The sequence below is a fragment of the Gavialis gangeticus genome, unplaced genomic scaffold (assembly GCF_001723915.1).
Source record: "Gavialis gangeticus isolate Ggan-Ray unplaced genomic scaffold, GavGan_comp1, whole genome shotgun sequence".
Lineage (NCBI taxonomy): Eukaryota > Metazoa > Chordata > Crocodylia > Gavialidae > Gavialis > Gavialis gangeticus.
Genome location: NW_017729025.1, coordinates 154153263 through 154173706, shown reverse-complemented (window position 1 = coordinate 154173706; position 20444 = coordinate 154153263). Strand labels below are relative to the sequence as shown.

General features: G+C 47.3%; 2 protein-coding genes across 2 annotated transcripts in view; one reads left to right on the top strand and one right to left on the bottom strand.

Moving 5' to 3' along the window:
* The first annotated feature begins 209 nt into the window (after positions 1-209).
* LOC109299221 (malignant fibrous histiocytoma-amplified sequence 1 homolog) lies at positions 210-18423 on the top strand. The gene is made up of 11 exons (XM_019519803.1): positions 210-376; positions 1549-2428; positions 3286-3577; positions 6230-6416; positions 7822-8012; positions 9335-9816; positions 12096-12253; positions 13279-13438; positions 14325-14395; positions 15178-15284; positions 16857-18423. The coding sequence occupies exons 1-11, from the start codon at positions 358-360 to the stop codon at positions 16872-16874; spliced, it is 2565 nt and encodes an 854-aa protein (XP_019375348.1). The 5' UTR covers positions 210-357; the 3' UTR covers positions 16875-18423.
* The window catches only part of IRF7 (interferon regulatory factor 7), a 40528-nt gene continuing 34416 nt past the window's right edge, over positions 14333-20444 (bottom strand). Inside the window, exons 12-13 of the mRNA XM_019519804.1 lie at positions 20262-20407; positions 14333-14421 (exon numbers count right to left, since the gene is read on the bottom strand). Of these exons, the coding sequence (XP_019375349.1) occupies positions 14364-14421; positions 20262-20407 (204 nt within the window). The 3' untranslated portion in view covers positions 14333-14363. The remainder of the gene's footprint in view (positions 14422-20261; positions 20408-20444) is intronic.

Here is a 20444-nt window from a genome sequence, read left to right as displayed (position 1 = left end):
CTAGTCTATGGGCACCCTCTATGCAGCCGTCCTTCAGGAAAGGTTGTGAGAAGTAGATCTCGAAACGGCTTTAGCAGCGGCACCAACTAATCGGAGGTTGCTGGAAGCAAGTACCTGCAGTCCTAAGAGAATCTCTTCTCCCAGGAACCATGTGCGGTAACAAATGCCCAGCTCCTCCTCTGCGTTGTGCAAGCTGCTGCAGGTTTTGAAATTGGATGGAAGGAAGGGGAGGGTTGATGGAGCTGCCCAGAAAGCAGGGGGGTGCAGCGTCATAAAGAGATGAGGAAATGAAAACAGGAGTCTGTGTGACTAGTATAGATCCTGTCACGGCAGCTGCAGCACCCTACAGCCAACAGCATGGCCAAGCACACAGCCTGTGAGTAGGAGCTCTTTTCCCCTCTTGCTCATGTCCAGCCCTAGACTGTTGCTTGTTGTCAGAGGGAGTGGGTGGCAGGTATAACTTGGGCAAAGGGATGACTACTTTCCCTTCCCCCTATAAGAGTGGAGAATGGGGTGAGAATACTTCTGCATTTGGCTTCTGAGCCTGGAGCCCTGTTCAGAGGAGTCCTGCAGCTGCTGTCCTGGGAGAAGGGAAATGAGTCTGTGAGACTTACTTTGATTTAAAGCATCCTTAGACAGAGACCCATCCTCCCTGTAACAGAGGAGGTAGCCAGATAGCTTGGCTTCTGCTTGAGAGAGATGTGGTCACCCTATGACCTCACTTTCTTTCCACCAAATTTGAATCAAGTTCCACTTCCCCCATGTCCCTCCTGTAGCGGGACCCTTACGCCCAAGCTCTAGTCTAGGCCCTTGCACAGGATCCCCTGCTCCTTGTAGCTATGAAGGTGGCTCTTGCTTGTGTCCAGTCCTGTCCCTAGTCAGGTATCCCATAATGCATCAGCTTGGGGTGCTTCTGAATACGGGTATGAGGGAGGACCTTAAGTTGACTCTTAGCCTCTTAACTGTCACTACATCTTGCTGGCCAGTAGTCATGTGGCCTTTTGCTCTGCAGTGTTGCAGACTGAATAAGGGCTAGCTCCAGAAGTTGCTCTCCTTCCCTGTCTCAGTGGTCAAGTGCTGTGACAGTAGGGGCTAGAGTCTTCCAGGTGCCTATGAAGTTACCTGCCTAAGCTATTGTCACTTAAAGATCACACAACAGTCCTCCTCTGCTCTGGCTCTTGACCAAGTGACAACACAGTGCAGTGATCTGACTTTTCTCAGCTCATCTCTCTTCCCTCCCCACCCTGCTTTGCTTATCATTCTTTTCCTCTTCAGAGTGACTACACAGTACCATGTGGCAGATACAACATGTAGACAGTCTGCTGCTGAAATAGATCCCACACTTTGCCTTAGAAATGGCACCTAAAAGGACCCTCTTGTGATGAGCTTGGGGAGGGTCAAGAACAGGGGTCAAAGACCCAGTGGCTTGCAACATCTTTTCAGTCCCCTGTATGGGAAGGCAGACTTCTGGGAAGTGAGAGGGCTAGCAGGTGGTAAGCTCTTGAAAGAAATCTGGTGCTTAAACTAGAATCATGTCACATTCATCAGGTCAGGAGCTAAGTGACTACCCACGGGAAGTGACTCTCTCCACCCTGAGGCTCCGAGTGCTGCCTCCTACTATCTTGTGTGACACCTGGCTGGAAAGTCTAAATCTGGACCGCAACAAGCTGAAGCGCATCCCTGGGATCTCTCAGCTCTGCAACTTGAAGAAGTTGATATTGTCCAAGAATGATATTGTTGACTTCCCAAAGGAAATCCAGAGTCTGGTCCATCTGGAGAAGCTGGACCTGAATCAGAACCAAATTCGGGTCATCCCAGAGGGGATCTTTTCCTGTCTTCTTAAGCTGAAACACTTGCGGTTGAACAACAACCGTCTTAGTGACCTCCCCAAAGACCTAGCCGCTTGTCAGGGCAGCCTCCAGTATCTCAATCTCTCCAACAACTTGTTCCAAGACATCCCCCAGGCTGTCTTGGAACTGGCAAGTTTGCAGGACTTCTACATACAAAATAATATGCTGCACCAGCTGCCCGTTGGGCTGTTCACTGGGCGGCCACTGAGAATGTTCAAGGCAAATGGGAACCCTCTGAGGGAACCTCCTGGCGAAGTCTGTGCTGGGGGAATCCGCCAGATCCTGAGCTACTTCAGCCAGCTTCAGACATGCCAGGCACAAGAGGACCGGAGGGTGAAGACTATGTTCCTGGGGGCCTCGCTGGCAGGGAAATCCACCATCTGCAAAAGCCTGCAGCAGAGGCGAGCAGTCCCATTGTCTGAGGAAGAGCGGACCGTTGGGATTGAGATCAGTGAGTTCTGCATCCAGGACTTCACGTTTCTTTTCTGGGACTTTGCTGGCCAGCTGGAGTACTACATGACTCACCATGTCTTCATCACCCCCCAGGCCCTCGTCATCCTAGTCATTAACTTCCAGCAGTAAGCACTATATGATCTGCGTGTGTGTTTGGAGAGTTTGCAATCTAGACAGCTGAGGCCTGTGAAGGGTGGGAGGAAAAATCTGGACTGAGAGAGAGAGGAGGGGGGTTCATTCAAGGTCAGGCAGCAGGTCAATGGCAGAACTGCCAATGGTTCCCTGAGACCCAGGCCACGATCCATGTCTGTGAGACCTAGCTGCCTGCAGTGTGAATACCATCCTGCTGGGTGGATACGAGGCCTTTGGGTCTTATCCTAATATTTGAGCCTATCAGTGTGCAGGAATGAAACGTTTGGTGCAGAGCAATTTTCAGCTGGATGCGCCCAGTGCCAGGGGATTTAGAGGAAGGTGTTAATATGAAACCACTGTTCAGCATTTGCTGTATTGCCTTGTGTCTGCTCTACAGTACAGAATGTCTGCCCCAACACCAAGCTCAAAGTTTCAGGATAGGTCCATTGGGCTCAAAGCAGTACAGTGCGGGGATGCACAGACTGGCTCTGTACTTGTTGGGTCTAGAGCCAGAATCAGTTATGACAGCAGTACGGTACCCAAGTTAATTAGTTGACTTCTCTCCCAAGTGAGTTAGCCTGGGTGCAGGACTACATACATGTAACTATGTACACGTGGAATCTAGAGCTAGCTTGGTTATCTCTGCATGGTGTGCTGGCTCCACCACATGAACTGAGGGACTGACTGACCCTCTAGTCCCTCTGTTCAAGCTCTAGGGACTTGAGTTTGTTACTGTGGCAGGCCTATGATGACCCAGATGCATCTTGTTACCACCTCAGTTCCCACTGCCGGTGCCCAGAGTAACCAGCTGAGAGCCTAAGGTATGTGGATTTATTTTTTTTTCTTTCAGGTACCAGCTTAATGACAAAGTCTTCAAGGAGCTTGTTGGTTTCTGGATCAACAACCTCTTCATGCGAATCCCAAACTCAGTGGTCCTCCCAGTGGGAACTCATATAGACTGTTGTGATGAGGGGGAAGTGGAGGCAAAGAAGCAGGATGTCATGAACAGGATCCAGGCCATGCTGGAAGAGAGGAGGACAAATCTCATCCACTTCATCAACAATCTGGAAGACAGCGAAGAGTCAGAAATCTACGTGGACCAGTGGAACAGACTGAAGGAAACGGAGAGCCGCACCTTAACTGTAGGGAATGTGACTTATTATGGGTCATTGTAGGAGTGCAAGGGGCTGTGCAGACCAGAAGGAGATGCATCCCCCTGCTCCAAGGGGCTAGTAGGGCCCAGGAGCCACTAAGCATCATCCACAAAGGGGATGTCTAGCCAGCATCTGTGGCCCTCCTAGGGAGGGACACTCTCAAGCACACCTTACCTGCCTGTTCCCGCTCGCTTATCCCAAATCTGAAAGCAGGGCAGTGAAGCTACCCTGAGGACACTGCCCTTGGGACCCCCATCTCTGGTATGCTTGAGAGCAGCTGTAAGCAGATGCTCCTGCAGTGAGCTTCACCTCTGTGTTTCTGGGGTTGGCATGTGTCAGAAGGAGCAAGAGGGCGGGGTGTGCTCAAGAATATTCCTCCTGGAGGGTGCTAGGACATGGTTAGACCTTTCTTAGATTTCTGCTGGTGCCCTAATCTGCTTGACTGTGAGCCTTTCACCCTGGTACCCAAATGCTGTGGGAGGCACTTGCGTGGCAAGTTTCAAGGAGCCCTTTTTGATAGCTGGTGCATTTAAAAACAAACCAAGAAAAAGAAGGGATTTGGAAAGAAAAAGAAAATATTGAATCCTCCCCTCCCCCCACCACCCTCATCAAAATTTCTTAAAAACCCACAAACTTTTTCTCTGTTTGTCTTTACACGTGCATCTTTACACATGCTCCATGGTGTTGTGTGTGTGTGTGTGTGTGTGTGTGTGTGTGTGTGTGTGTCGGGGGGTGCGATTTTAATTGGAGCAGTTAAATCTAGGTAAAATCTGCGCCGCATCCCATGTGTTCAGTGTTCCATGCTTTGAAATGGCAGCAGGGGCACTTTATTAAAGTTCATTGAATGAGCTTTAGTTAAAGTGCCCTGCCACCATTTTGAAGCGCAGAGGTGCTGAATACACGTGATGTGGAGGCTGCTCTGACTAGTCGAGCACGTGGGAGCAGCCGTCCAGCACGTGTATCGGTGCCCTCTAGAATTCCCAGTGCTCCATGCAGCCCAGCTTAGTCAATTAAGTTGTCCTGCTTTGTTCCTGCTGAATGTCTTTCTTTTCCCTCCCACTAAGCTGTACCCAACAAGGGATGGGAGAGGAATCTTTGGAGCTGCTTCTATTCCTTCCTGCCTTCTGTTTGTTTTCCCTGTGCAATTAGGTCCCCCTGAAAATACTGCATGGGCTACTAACATAGCCACTATTACCATCATATCCCAGGCCTTTATGGTATCTGTGTTCACCTTCATAACTATTTGGGTAAGGAAGTGCTGTTAACCCATCCTACAGGTGAGGCACAGAAAGCTTGTGGCTTGCCTGAAATCCCTGAGGAAATCTATTCTGCAGCTGGCAGTTGAACCCAAGTGTCTTGAATATCATTAATACCCAGCCCCATTGGACAAGTCTTTCTGGCTGTGGTTGCCAGTTACTTAACAGCTTAGTTTCATTTGCCATTTGCATCTCTTTTTCATTTAGCCAAAAACGATCTGCTACTTGTAGGGCGGCCACTGATGCATCCCCAGAATACAGGACATCCCTTTGGTGGGAGGGGGACAGGGACACCAGTCCCCTCGGCTAATCAGCTGGGGGGGGGGGCACTGGGGCCTTGGCCAATCAACAGCAAGGGGCAGGACCACTACAAAACGCCACCTCCTTCCCTCCCTGGCTGGCTCTGAACCCTGCTCCTCCTGGCTGTGTACTGCTCTACCTCTAGGCACAGCCAATAGCATCATGAGGACAAATGATTAACATGTATTTCCACCAGTGAACTGAAAAACAAGACATTTTGCAGTCTGTTCCTCATTAAGAAACAGACAGGAAACATAGGGTTTAAAAACAGGATGGTCTGGTATAAAACAGGACCAATGGCCACCCTCACTACATGGGTTTGGTCAGCCACTAGCTAGGATCCTTTTTTTGTACATGTTATATGAGTAAACCGTCAAGGAAGCCTAATTTGCTGAACTGTAGACAGAGCATGCCTCGTATTATGCATGGCCTATGTTTTAGCTCTGGCTTTTGTACGTCTTCCCTGTGCAGTTTCTACTGCATTGTATTTTAATGCAATCCACAAACCCACATGGGAAAATCATATTTGTAATCCTTTTGTCCCTCGTAAAAATATCTTTTTATTTATCATTTTTAACATTGCCCATTGAAAAACTCTTTGCCAGTTTGCTACTAACAGCTGGTCAGTTTTCCCTGTTTACGTGGGTCTCAGCAATGAGAGAGAGAGAAACAAGGCGGGTGGAGGGAGGAAAGTGGACTGTAGAGCAGGGGTGGGCAAAATGTGGCCCAGGGGCTAGGTACAGCCTGCCAAGCCATTCTCTCTGGTCCGCAAGGCCCCTAAAAATTTAGTAAATTTAATATTAATCTGCCCTGGGCTGCCTGTCATGCAACCCTTGATGGCTTGCTGAAACTCAGTAAGCGGCCCTCTGCCCAAAATAATTACCCACCCCTGCTGTAGAGCCACAGTTACTGGCCAGAAGGTTGAAGTCACCCCTATAGCAGGTTTAGTGCCTGAAACTATTTAAATGCAAAAGGTCATGTGCCTTAAATATGAAGTGTGCTAGGTACAACCAAATCTCCCCTCTACGTCCGTACTTCTGAGTGCCCCATAGAAGCTACTTACACTAGAACTTTCTCTTTGCAGATTTTAGATCTTATTTCCGTCAATTGCACCGATTACCAGGACATTAAGAAACTAGAAGCCGCCATTCTGGGACATGTGCGGAATGAAGAAATATTCCCTAACGTTATCAGAATGCTGCCCCCGGTCTACAAGGAGGTGGAAGCTGCCATTGTTGATGTTGTGCAGAGCAAGGGGACAGCAGAACATGGTAACCATGCAGGAACAGTCCCTAGCTCCGACTCCCTTCCCTCACGTGCGAGGCCATGGACCCCTCATGACTCTAGGGGCACTGTGCTACAGCCAGTGCCTTATTGTCAAATCGTCCTTAGCATGGTGGTGCCTGGTAAACTTGGTGCTCCTTATTCCACTGGAAAGTAGTTTGCTATTGAAAGACTTAGCACAGCTGGGTGACCACACGTAGGAGCTGGGCAGCTGTGGTCTGAAGTACTTTAGGTGCAACGGGAACAGGGAATTCAGTGATCTAGAAACAAATCCTTTACTCTTGTAGGGCTGAGCACTACTATTTAACTGCTGGCCTAGTTGCTTGTCTTCCCTTTGTGCCCATTCTCAGCATATCTGGTGAGGGAGGCTGAGATTTTGGCGCAGGGACTAGAAGCATGGCTGCTTCCTTCCCACAATGTAGCAGCACTCTCCTTACCCGTGGCCATCCCAGCTATGTTCAGGTCAAGCATGGCCTGGATCAGCATAGACACAGGCATCCTGGAGCTAGTGAACTAAGAAAACTGTTAGCTTGATTTTCAGAGAGGTTCAGTGCTCCTAATTCCAATGTGAAGTCAACATGAGCTGCAGGAGCCTCGCACCATTGAGAACAAAAGCCATGTATAAGTATCAGAGACTGGAAAGGCAGATGGGATCTTGTGACTGATGTGCAGATTCTTACTATGCCTATTTCTATTTCCCTCACAGTTCCCAGACAGAGATGTAGGCATTCAGGCTAGAAAGACCATCTTGAATGCTCCAGGCTTTGTTTCCCTATTGTAAGTTTTCTTCCCGTGCCTGGTAGATCAACGAGGAATGCATTGGGTCAGATTATCAGCTCCTCCTGAACTTTTCTGGAAATAAATAGAATGGTTTTATTTTCATTGGAGTAGAAAAGATTGTTTGCCAGTGATCGTTGTCCATGCCACTGCTCAACCCTGGCTCCTGGGAATCTTGTGTTTGCAGTGCACAACCCAGTATGTAAGACTTGCTCTTGCAAATGCTTTTCATAAAAATGTGCACCTGCTTATGCGACTGTGGACTGCAGAGCTAGATTCATTATTTGAAGGTCTGTACTTCAGTAAGTGTTTAAAAGTGATGGCACATGCACCCCACCTGCTTCCACATGCCCAGTCCTACCTACCTACCAGTGTCTTAGCAAGGTAATAAGGACATGGAGCAAACCACTCTGCACTTCAGGCTTCCTATGTTCAGTTCCCCCAAGAGTAGCTCTTGACCTGGAGCAGGTTTTGCCCAAGTGCAGAATACAATTGGTAGTGATATACGATAGCCTTTTCAAGGCTCAAGAGATGACCAGCTGTTGCTTGCTGGCATTTGGGAGTTGTTTGATATGCTGTTCTAAGTTTCCATGTACCTGTTTTTTCCCCCTCAAGGCATGATGGATCTCAATCTCTTGCTCTGTGAACTTGCCCAGAGAAAGCACCTGACCGGCCTTGGCAGAGAACTTCTCCAAGATGTCCTGAGGTACCTCCACCACATTGGATTGATCATATGGTATGAGGAAATCAAGCAGATGGAAAACATGGTCTTCCTCCGGCCAGCCTTTCTGATAACCATGTTCAAGGTGAGCAGTGGGGATCAATGGGACTCTTCCTCCATGCCAGGCTGTTACTCTGAGAACTGGCCTTATGTGTTTTGCTGTATGCCGCTGTCCATGCACAAGGTCCTTATGGAGTGAAGAAACCTTGAGGATAATAATTTAACTTTCGAGATGCACCTTGTTGGTACGTCAACATTGTAGCCACTGCAGCTATTAAAGTACTAGTTTTAAACTAGCTAGTTTGGGTACCACCTGTAGCGTGTGGAGCTTGGTGTGGGCTGCAAAAACCCACTTCAGTATTTACTCATCTTTTTGGATGTGTTTTCAGCCTGTGCTGAGTTCTGTAGTGCTGTGGGCTACACTGCCAAGAAGTTGAGATCTATCTTGGGTGTAAGGTGAACTCTGACCTTCGGTGACTGCAGCATAGATACGTCTCAATTTACCTCAGAGGCTTGCCTCAGAAATCTTGCACCTATGCAGCATGTAAGCAGGCTGTCTCAAAGTGCTTAAAGGACTGTTTGCAAAGTGTGAGTCTCAGGTGGGAGAGGTCAGTACTATTCCCATTTTATGGATAGGAAAAGCAGAAGCAAAATTATTTTTCCAGGTTTGTGCTGCACCAGTGGCACAGCCAGGAATGAAATCCCAGTCTCCTGCTCTAAGCATTGTGAGGTGGACACCAGTCTACTAGGAATTAGGCTGAGAGTGCCAATGTCTCTTCATACAGCTAGGAGATATGAATAGCTTTCAGCCACTACTGATCTGGCTGGACAGCCATCTCTACAGCTTCTTGGAGCCATCTGATAAATGAACCTATGTATATCATAAGCTTAAATGAATTTCTAGGGCTAGGATCCCTTCTCCACTTTCTTTTAATACCCTGTGTATAACCTCAGTCCAACCTTGGTCAAGCCCTTGTTTCCATCTTACTAGTGCAGGCTTGGTAGATATGGCTCTGTTTCCTGAGAGAAGCTGGGTGTTGGCTGGGATGGAGGTAGTTGTGGGGAGGAGGGTGCCAGGAGGAAAGGATGGCCCAGTGTACAGGTTTCTGGTCTGAGACTTGGGGAGAGATGGATTCAATTCCTTACTTCTCCACAGATGCCTCGTTTGAGCTTGAGCAAGTTACTGTCTGTTCTGTCCCTCAGGTTCCCATGTGTAGAACTGGGATGAGAGTGCTTTCACCCGCCTCGTAGGGGTGGTGGAGATTTGTTTCCAAACTTCACCCAATTATGAATGAATCCACAGGGATGGGATGGGGGGTGCATAGAATTATGGAAGAGGCAATTATGTGCAAGCAGCAGCCGCTGTGATGGCCCAAGCACCAAGGAATTCATTTTTTTTCCATCCAGCTCCTTGTCAGGTATCACCTTGTGCAGCAGATAGAGAGCATCTCAGTGGACACACTGGTGGGGGAACATGCAACCATCAGGGACCAATCCAACTGGGTATGGACATTCAAGTCAAAAGCTATGCTGTGCCAGCAGGCCATGCGTGCCTTAGTCAAGCACCAGCTCCCCTTCGAAGGGCTGGAGGACATCTTTGAGGAGATGATGGGGCGCAAGTCCCAGAAAGGGAAGCTGTTCAGCCTCCTGGAGCACTTTGAGATTTGCCTGGAGGTGAGGAACACCGAGAAGCTCAACCCAGCAGCCAGGGAGTTTGTGCCTGGGAAGCCATGGGAAGTGACACAGAGCCACAGTGAGGCCTGTTACTTGTTTCCCATGTATCTCAACCACAGCAAGGATGTTTCTGATGTGTGGGGAGGAGATCATGCAGAAGATCTCCACCTACGGGCCTACTTCTCACCTGAAGTCCCAGAGAGCTTCTTCCAAAGGTAAGGAGTGGCTCTTCATGATGGACATGTGCCGTAGCCTGTCTGCCTATCCTGAAGTGCAAGTCCCTCAGGGCTATGGTCATGCCTTCTTGACTGTCTTGGAGGTATTGAATTAGCATGACTAAAAACAAAAGCCATTCACCATAACCGAAAGGAAGGTTGCTCTTGGAGTTAACACTAGACTGGCACTTGAGAGATTGGGGTTCACTTCCCAACTGTGCCACGAACTCTGGGCAACCCTAGATAAATTGTTTAGTCTCTGGGTGCCTCCATTTTCTGTCTGTAAAATGTCTGTTGTCTATTTGGGGTTGGTTTGTAGCCAGAACTCTACCTACTGAGCATGCTGGTATGTCTCAGCTGTGGGGTGTAGGTGCTGTTGTAACACGGGTGATCAGTAATGGGGAATGTGATCAATTCAGTAGCTCAGAGTCAGTTGCTATGATTCCTATTCATCACCGTGTAGGTAAATTGTTGCTTGTTTTGGGGACCTCTTGATGGCCTTACTTTTTCCTGAATCTATGCAATGCCTTTGGCCAGCCCGTGGGTATGGGGAGTTCTGTCATGGGATCCCAGTTTTCTGGAGCACAGGTCTCCCATCTTCCTACTTCTGCTAAGCTGGTTATTAATGCTCAGGAGAGCAAAGAAAAAAGCAACCATAGGGAAGTAGTATGGGATGAAATGCAATAAGCACATTAAATCCTTAGAGGCAGAAGCACGGTTAGGAACACTTTACTTCTAGCATGTTGACCCATATCTAGTCCATGTTGGTAGCAGCTATTACCTTCTTTCACATGAGTTCCCCCCTATCTTCCCCTCCCCCCAACACCTGCCCTCAGTTTACCTACATCAGAAGTTTTGACAAATTCCCAGTTTGTAGATGTGCCCATCATAAATCCCACCTCCATGGCTAGTGCTTTAAGAGCAGGCACAAGTACTAGCAGATGGTCACAGAGTGCTATGGGTTGAAGACTGGACTCCCCTTGCAACCAAAGGAGGTGCTTCCTTCCAGTCAGGGTTTGAGACTCAGTGGGGTGACGTTGGGATGCTTCCTTGCCTCTACCTGATCTGTGGTTAGAGGACTTGGGTGTCCTCAGAGGCTGAGCCTACACTTAAATGTCTTTTTAAGAAAAATTGAGTGCAATAGAGGCAAGTAGGATGCAAGAAGAAACCTGAAAGATGGGAGGATACTCTGGTAAACCTACTGGTAAACTTATTGCCTTTTACAAAGAGTTGTCATTGACTGAGTGATGTCCCTTGGAGAACCTGGTTCTCACAGGAGCCATCCTCTTGGCCCTGGTGGCTGTGATTTGCACATACAGCACAGCAAAACAACAAATCCAGAAGCTTAGCCAGCTGCCTAGTGCCTGCTTACAACAGAGGCTAGTGCTGACGGTTGTGGAGTCGTCAATGCAGGGAAATGCTGAGCTCCTGCACCACAGCGGTGTTTGTCCTCTGGAAGATTGCTCATCGCCAAACCTTTGTGGACAGAAAGATGCATCCCATTGTAAAATGAGGCTCCTCTTGTCAGGAGTGTCTTGGAGCTGGAATCTTCCCATTGTAAGATTCAGCCATCCAGTCAGGATATGGGATGGCTTGGTACTCTGAGGGATGTCTGATGGGCTGATAAATGTTCATTTGCTCTTAGAGCATTAGAGGGCTTGCAGTTGGGGGAAGCCAGCTCCTCCTCCTTCCCCAATCCAATAAATCAGTGGCAGAAATGATCCATTCCAAAGACTACCTGTGTGCATGACACAGATTAACAGCAAACAGGCACGTGTTGTCACCCTAGCTTTCAGGTGAGCAGTGTTGCCTCAAATGCATGAGAAGAGGAGGGAGAGAGACCTTAAGGTGCACGTGTGAATTTATAGTAGTAATATTGGGGTTTGTCCCTGAGATGGTTGGCTGCTTAATTTGTACTAAGCACCCAGGCTGGTCAATGCAGGGGGACAGCTTTTGGCTTCAGAAAGAGACTTATGATTGCTGGCTCTTCTTGGAAAGAGAATAATATGACAGACAAATACACCAGCTGTGTCCATAACCCATGCTAGGTCAGCCCTACATGAGTTTGCTACAGTTGTTGGCCATGGGACTCTGCCCTTGAGCTTACTCAATAAGAGCTTATACTTTTAATATGAAAGACCCTTAATTTTTTCTCCTGTGCTTAAGCAGGATTGGTGATTGTAGAATTTAAAATGGCTTCACGATACCAGAGATGAGGGGAGGGCAGTATGTGGCAGGGTCACCATCTACAGGCTAATGTCTCTTCATTTCCACTGCAGACTCATGGTGAAAGCTTGCTCCTTCTATTCCACCCACTGGGTTGCAAAGATGATGTGCCTGCTCGTGTGCAGCGGCAAGCCTTTGTTGATCAAAGAGAACAACCAGAAGGGCTACAGCTATATTGAACTCCGCTGCAGAAAGCCGGCAGAAAGGATAGGTAAGACCTGAAGCCTCGTTAATGCCTTCTCTGTTGAGCATGTTTCCTGGAAAGGAGGGAGGAGTTTCCATCTGCTGCTGATCAACTTAGGAAACCAGTCAGTGTGTTTGGATGTGTGAGGACTTCAGTGCATGAGCAGTACATCTGTAGCACAACCCCTATTTCCTGTCCCTAGAGTTAACCGAGGATGTGTGGTGCTACGCATGCTGAAGACCCTATGGAGGTCCCCACAACACAGGGAACAGTCTGCTTCCCCCAAGGCTGGTTTGAGCTGTTGAAGCAACTCTGTAATCTGGGGGAAAATCTCATTAATCAGACTTTCAGCTGAAAGGTTCATGCTCAATAGATCTTAATGAAATTGGGGTCCCAACAGATTTTTTTTTAATGAAAAAACTGTGGGCTCAGACAGAGTCCATCATAGAACTGGCTAAGATTGGTCAAAGTTTCAGTGAGAAAATGTTTTAGCTACTCTCAACAAGCCTGGCATAGGGACACCATAGAGTACTGTAGAATATATCCACACGCTATCCCCAGCACTGACCTGTGCACAGACATCTGCTTGCATGCACCTAACCTGGAAAGTGCCTTGGAGTGGTAGTGAAGCACCCCATGGTGGCTCACAAGCTTTGTGTCTGGCATACAAGAGTGCATCTGGTGGGGAGAGGGAGGAACAGCTCCTGGAAGGGAGTGGGTAAGCAGAGTGTGCTTGAGAGCAGCCTTCCTTGAAGAGTGGTGTAGACCTACCCTTAGTCCACAGCTGAGGCTCTTAGGTTCATCAACGCTACAAGTGATAACAAATAAGGAAGAGGCACAATGTAGACTTTGAAAACTTTTTGCTTTACCCAATTCAGTTCTTGCTTCTCAAGAAAGTTGGGCCTAAACCCAGTTGGCATAACTGTTTGCCTATAATCCTGCATGATCAAGCTGCAGTCAAGTTATTTCTATTCTTAGTCTTGGTCAGCTCCAGCTGGGTTACTGTGATGGTCACCAGCAGCTGGTTCTTCCCTCTTTGTTCATCCCCAAAGAATTCCAGATTACGTGGGACTTGGTCATGGCGATCGTCTCCATCATCCGGAAGCTCTCAGATGAGTGGCCTGGGCTCCACATATGCTTGAAAACACCTTGTCGCACTGCGGCGTGTCCTGCAGAGTTTGTTTGGCCGGACCTGGATGGCAAGTCCACGGTGTACGTACACTCTGTAACTTGATAAGTTTTGGTAACCCTGTCTCCCTTACAAAGTGGATGTGGGGATCCAAGAGCATGGCAAAAGGCAATGGTTTGTTTTTTTTAAAAACAGCAAATGAAACTGGTTATAAATATTCAGTTTGTTGATGATATGCCTTCTCACCTGAGTATCCCAAGACAAGTTATAAAGGTGAAAGTCCTTGCTCCATTTTGAGGCAGATCATAGCCAACTTTACAGGTGAAGGATGTTGGCCTTCACCCGTCTCAGATCATGTTGCCCAGGTTTTGATGCCTAACATTAGGTGTTAGCCTTCCCTTTCTAGAAACTCCTCAAGCCCCTCTATAGGCTTACTGGCTTCGCTGGGGAGCTCTGAGTACTTCTGAAAAGCTACACATTTTGCTTAGGTACCCAGCTATGGCTCATGGTTGGGATTTGTGAAAATCAGGGGTGACTTTGCTGGGAGTAGAAGGCAGCCCTTTGAAAAACAGCACCTTAAATATGGGTCTGTAAATGGCCTTCTTTAGGTGGCTTTGGTACATTCCCTCTTCTGTACTACCACCAGCTCATGTTTTGATACCATAAGAGGGAACGTGCAGAGGCTCATGTCAAACACTTGGTTTACAGGTATGCAACCTTTGTGTTAAGTGACTTGGCAGATGTCATTCAAGAGGTCCATGGCAGGGCTGGGAATGAATCCTGGGGCTTTCTGTTAGACACCCTAGTGCCAGCACATTGGTAATGTTTGCTCGTATAGGTTTTGTCTGTAATACTTCAAAAAGCACAATCTGGCAAAAAAACTTTGATTCCATAGTGAGTAGACTTTTCAAGGCTGGAAAGGTGTGTTGTGAGGTTTTGTCTACTGTAGTCTTTTATCTCTCTTCAAAGGACCAAGGAGAACATTAAAACTTGTGGAACATGTAGCCATCAGTTTCGGACAGAGCTGCTTTTACCCAAAGGTAAGATGCCAGCTGGCTGCAGCATCCTGCCAGAAAAGGAGAGAGAATGAACATATGAATGACTTCCTGCATGCCCCTGGGCACATCATTCACTCATCTCAGTGCTGCGTTGCCTCATCTGTTCATCAGGGATGCTAAGGCAAAGTTAGATCCAGTTGGGGTTTGAGATTTTTGGGGGCAGAGACCGTCGCACTGCTGGTCTCAGTTGGGGGCAAATAATGCTGATAAGCATATCCAAACTAGGACGTCAGAGCTGGGACATCTGAATTCTTACCCACTTCTGTCCCAATTCACATTAATCTCACCTGGTACAGATAGGCATGCATGTGAAGGCAGAAAGGGGTGGGTGACACGGTGCCCTCTAGCTCATCCCTAATGAAGAGGTTCCTTGTTTCAAGTGTTTGTTTCTAACAAAGCACACATTTTCCTAAGAATCTTTGGCAGCCATTCTCTGTTTGTAGATATCAACACTGGGCCCCCCTTGGCTTAACTGTGTCCCTGCTTAATCACTGATATGCTTTGGGGACAGATGCACAGCTGGGGTCAACAGTCATTGCTCCATCCAGGTGAAGGGAGTGCTGACAACTCATGCCAGCTACCATTCCGCCCCCATCCTGAGTGGCTTAGTATATTGGCCAAGTACATCCCTCCCCCACTTTATACTGGCAGTGGGTGAGGGATGTATGTAGGGAAATAGATTCCTCTGTGGCAGAATAACCATGGGGGTCTTTCAGCTTATGTACTGCTGGGGTAGACTGATACCTCTCTGTCTTCCCTTTCAGTTTTGAGTGATGTGGAAGCTCCCTCGGCTCAGCCTGCTGCCCACTACTATGTCACGAGCTACGGAACGACAACGTTTGGCCCCAGCAATGTCCACATCAGTCGCCAGGTAATGTGGCTGCAGTTTGGCCCTGCTCCCTGGCTTTTGGCTTCTGTTGTTTTCGTGCTGGGGGTAGCTACTTAACGCAACCTGATACAGCTCCTGGTGTATCCCCAGTGAATGGATGGTAGTTAAGGCCCTGGTCTAGGACTTGGATTCCTTGCATGACCTGAGACAAGTTGCTGAGACCTATATCACTTGAGGTGTTCAGACTCTTTATTGGGAGTTGGGCCTGTAATGGTCTTTACAAGACATCAGCCTTGGTCTCTGCTGAGTTCTCCGTCTGGAATATGGAGAGAATAGCACTTCTCTGCCTTCTAGGAACACTGAACTGGGTTAACACTTGTGATGCACTTGGATGACAAAGGATAGGCTAAGTTTTCCCATTGATTTTAATGGGAGTTAGGTCAGGTCATTAAATAGAAAAGTCCCTTTCTGCCTGGCCTTCCTTTCCCTGCCTAAGTTCTGTAAAATGCCCATTGTAGCCTGCTGGTCAAACACTCCAATACATGTTTTAAGCCTTGCGTAGACTGTTAAATTGGCCTAGCTTGGCCTGCATGGTACAGCCTGAAGAAATTAATTTGGGGTGCCAGCTGTCAATCATCTCTGCGGCCTCTCTATATTTATATAATCCTTCTTAATTTAAAGAATATACTCTGGCAGTCTTCTATATAAGTATCTCAGTGCTATTCCTAGATGCAAGCATCTTGATTAGGCTGAAAAAAATTAAGGGGAGAGTTGAGCACCTAAATTCTCTAGTGGGTTATGAAAATCTCACTCTTCATGTATCTAAAAGAGCCTTGAAGCCTGGGCTTTTTTAGATGCTTTTAAAAATAATGGTAGACCCATAAGTTTGTGCCCTTGGAAGCCAGTCCTCACAAACCCTCTCAGGAAGTCATCATCCCTCATGGGGAACCACTGGTGTGTGTGATGTGTTACTGGGGAATCATGCTCCAAGAACTTACTGCTGCACATAGATGCCTGTGACTTGGGTCTTGTCTACATCACAGAGTAGCTGGCATAGCTATGTTGTGGGGTGTGAAAGGATCATGCCCTGGAGTTGATGCATCTAGGCCAGCAAAGCTCCTGATTGTGGACACAGCTCTGACAGGAACCTGGTTCTTCCTCTTGGGGGAACTGGCGTGGCAACACCAGCTGAAAAATGCCTTGCATTGGTAGAGCTGCAGCAACGTGAGGGAGTGTGTCTGCCATAATATAAACATTGCCTCTGGTGGCGCTTGGAAATTGCTAAACCCTGGAGCAACAGTGTTCTACAAATGGTATTTTGGATGGCTGTGCTCCCAGCTTGCCCCTGCAGTAACCACAGCCCAGGGTGGTTAATGGAGGCTGGCACCACAACGCAATGCAGCACCTTTCTCCACCCTTGCTGTGGGGCTGGTGGTCTGACAACTTGGTGGCTCTTACTGCTCCAGAGCCCCACCCCACAGCTCACCTACCAGACCCAAATAGCCCTCAACTTTTGGGGCTTGTTAAGATTCAGGTCAGTGCTCTGCTGCTTATCTGCTTTTTTAGCCACTGAAGAAGCAACTGCAGTTACTTACTCTTTTTTTCTTATTTCAGAACATCTTGGATGAATAATTGAGCCAACCAAGGAAAGGCTGCATGGGAAGAAGACTGCCCTGTAGTCAAAGCCCGTGGTTCATTCGGGACCATGTCTCATGCACCTTGTTCTGCAAGATGTCTGCCTGTTTGCAGTGTATGTTAAAGCTGAATTTGCAATAAACACTTTCCACCCATAGCAGGATTGCAGACATGTCCATTTATTTACACAAACACATGGGAAAAATGCATGTTTAGTTATGCTGTCAACATGGCAGAAAAAGCAATGCTAAAATAATTCCTCCCTCCCCATCAGCAAATGACATACAGGAGAGGTTTGCTCTATGCAGAATAGATACAAGGTGGGAGAAAAAACCCGCAGGTATAAATTAAAACTATGTACAAAAGCTAGCACACCAAGTATGCTATATTGCAATGTTTCTCCCTCATTAGACATTACCAACAGGCTGTCAAATGTGTGATGCCTTCAGCATTGTACAATGGATCCAAAGCCCAGAGAGTCCCTTGAAATGGTTCATGCTGGACTTTGGATTGAGGCCATATTTCTTCAGTTGATTCCTGATGTTCACTATTGGTCGCCTCACAGAGAGGCGTGAGTTCCAGGTCTGCCAACTTGATGCTGGTCTTTTTTTCTCTTGAGACCCAATTCTGATGTCAGTTAACAACTGAGACTACTTGGACTCATGCAGAATCTGGACTAGGCTTTCAGTGACTATTAGCCACTTCCTGATTAACATCAAAGGCCACTTTCGTAGATAGTATAAGCCTCCCTTGATCTCAGTTGGGCCATGTCATTTGGAACCAGTTGAAGAAGGCCCTTTATTCAAGTGTATGGGAGAAAACAATAACTAAAACAAATTTATAAAAGTACAGTACCAACATTTGTATTTATAACAAAATATTGATTTGGCACCTCACGGTGTAGTGCAGATACTGAGCCAGGGGGTCCTATGGTCTTGCCACAGAAAAGCGCTTGTGCTTTTAGTGTCCTTGTATTTCCTACAGGCCCTGGCCCAGATCTTAATAGAGGTGTAACTCATACTCCAAATTGGGTAGAAAAAAGAAATTCCATCCGTTTAGGATATTGAAGGTGCTCAAGTAATTTAGGTGCTTTCTAACTAGATAGCTTACAAAGTGAATTTAGCTAAACAGACCCTGCTGCTTCACACTAAACCATGCTAGCATTTCATGCTGACAGCTAACAACCTATCCCCACTACAGACTAAAACACAGCAGTCTCTGCTGCACAGTGCATGTCCCTATAGATGATTGTCAACAACTATGTAGTTGGACTGAGATTTGAGAATCCCACAGCCCCTCTCTGTGCAAAAAATGAGTTTCTAAACTATGTTGGCAATAGGGAGACTGTTTTACAGCTCATCTCTGCAAATAAGGACAACATTGCTTTGGACCATAGTAGGAATTCTGCACCAGAGTAGAAGAGCTCCTCATGCTGGACTGATGCAAACATGGCTGTGCAATGTGGCCTGTATGGACAGGTTAACACTAATATGCATGGAGTCAAGGCAGGCTCTGCAATATAGCTAGGGCCTTTTGTTCAGATAGACATAAGCAAGTCTAGACCCCACAGTCACTGGTGTCCCTGTTCCAAATATGTTCTACAGCAATTTTTTCTGTTATCTACAGCCACTGCAACCTCCCAAGCCAAATTCAGAGGTCCTGGAATGTCATTGGCTGTCTCTCACTAAATCTCGCTAGATTATTAATAGAGTTACAACCCATCGGGGTGAAAACTGCCTGCAGCTTAGGGTAAGCAGTTATCTCCCAATGAAAGCAATGGCTGGGCTGCAGGGACTGGAAGGACCACATGGCTGTATCATGTCATGAAATAGGACATAATCAAAAAAACCCTGAAATGATCCATTAAACATTTGAGTCGTGAATACCTGCTCCTAGAAGATTCCTCAGCCCAGAGACAGAAGAGCTGCTGCTTTTCCAGAAGAGTTGATGCATGTGGCCAATGAGGTAAGAAGCTGCTGTCAACCTTGCCCAGCTCACCTGATCCTCTCCCGCTTTCCCCTGTAGCTGCCCCTTTCCATCTCCCCTTCCTACTTTTCAGGCAGGCAGCCCAATTTCCAAGGCACTTTGCAAGCTTTAAGGCTAATTGCTTTTCCATTTGTCATGGACTCTAAACGGATCAAATTCTCCCTCCACCCCAGGAGCTTTTTTGTATTCTTAACTGGAACAAGATGGGTAATAATAGCAGCAATTGGTGTAGAAATGGGATCCATTCCTAGCCAGCTGGAAAAAAAGCAGCTCTGGTGTCCCAGTCAGACAAGAGGAAGGCTGAGGCCAATAGCTCAGTGGCTGAGCTGAGACCTCTAGCCCATTAAGGAATGTACAGGAATGTAAAGGAAGGGACAGCACAGCTCTCAAGCCAGAGGCCTCTGACCATACAGATATGGATCCCTTAATTCAACCACTGAACAGAAACCCAGAAGCTATTCCTGCTGCCAGCCTGTTGCCTACCAACCTGCAAGGGCCAGGTTTGCCAGTTGTTTTGTCTGCCAGCTTGAACCCTCAAAAAGGCCTGCCTTCAAAGAGGCAGATATGCAACCTTTCTGGAAAATCAGTTGCCTCCAAAAGAGGCCCAAGCTGGCCCCCTCCTTCCCAGAAGGATCCCTCAGGAAAGCCCTGTATACCTTATGGTGCAATGCAAAGGCCTGTGTTAACAAAAGGAAGCGAAACAAAACCAAGACTTACTTGTACAACCTAAACAGTAAAGAGAACTTAAAAAGCTACATGGAGGCCTGTTTTATAAAAAAAAAAAAAAAATATGCTCTTCATTCTTGACATACTGCCAAAATGGGCAGCTGAAATCCTGACCTTATAGCCATAGATAGCAACCCCCACCCTCCCTCCAATTAAAAACAATAAGGTCAAGATTTCATTCATTATTTCAAGGTCTCTTGGTATGTAGTTTTGGGAAGACCTGCTTCCCCCCATTTCCAACCCCTCCCCCCCTTTTTAAAAATACACTTGGATCAACAAAGGATGTGATTTTTTTTTTCTAAAGGCTGGGCTAGAAAAATTAACAAAACGTGAGACTGACTCTCTTCTATTAAAAGAGAGCTGAAGTGATCAGGCTCCTTTAATGAGAAAAGAGGAAGCAAGACCTTAGTGAGCAATTGTGTCATAGTTACATACGCGTGACTATTCTACAGTGACTCAGCCCACTGATCTCAATTGCATCGTTAATTTATTACAGGACCTCACCTCATCTAGCCCATGTTTCCAGATGGGATCCTAAAGCCCCACACTAATAGCAGGGTGGTGGGGCAGAGTACTTTCAAATGTAGGCCGGTCATGCAGAGACCTGGGCATGGAATGAGAGCAGCTGTTACTCTCCCTGCAGAAGGCACTTTAGGATGAGAGGGGGCTTACTCGATTTGCATGCTGAATTGCTCAAGGAAGTCATACAGGCTGTTGAAAGAGGCGGACATTTGCAGGCTCAGGTTCCCACTGTTCAGGGATGAAGTGCCTTCTCTCAGCACCATCTCGTGGAGATTCTCGCAGAACTTAGGCACCAGCTGCAAAGAGACCCAACCCCCGACCCAAGATATGAAC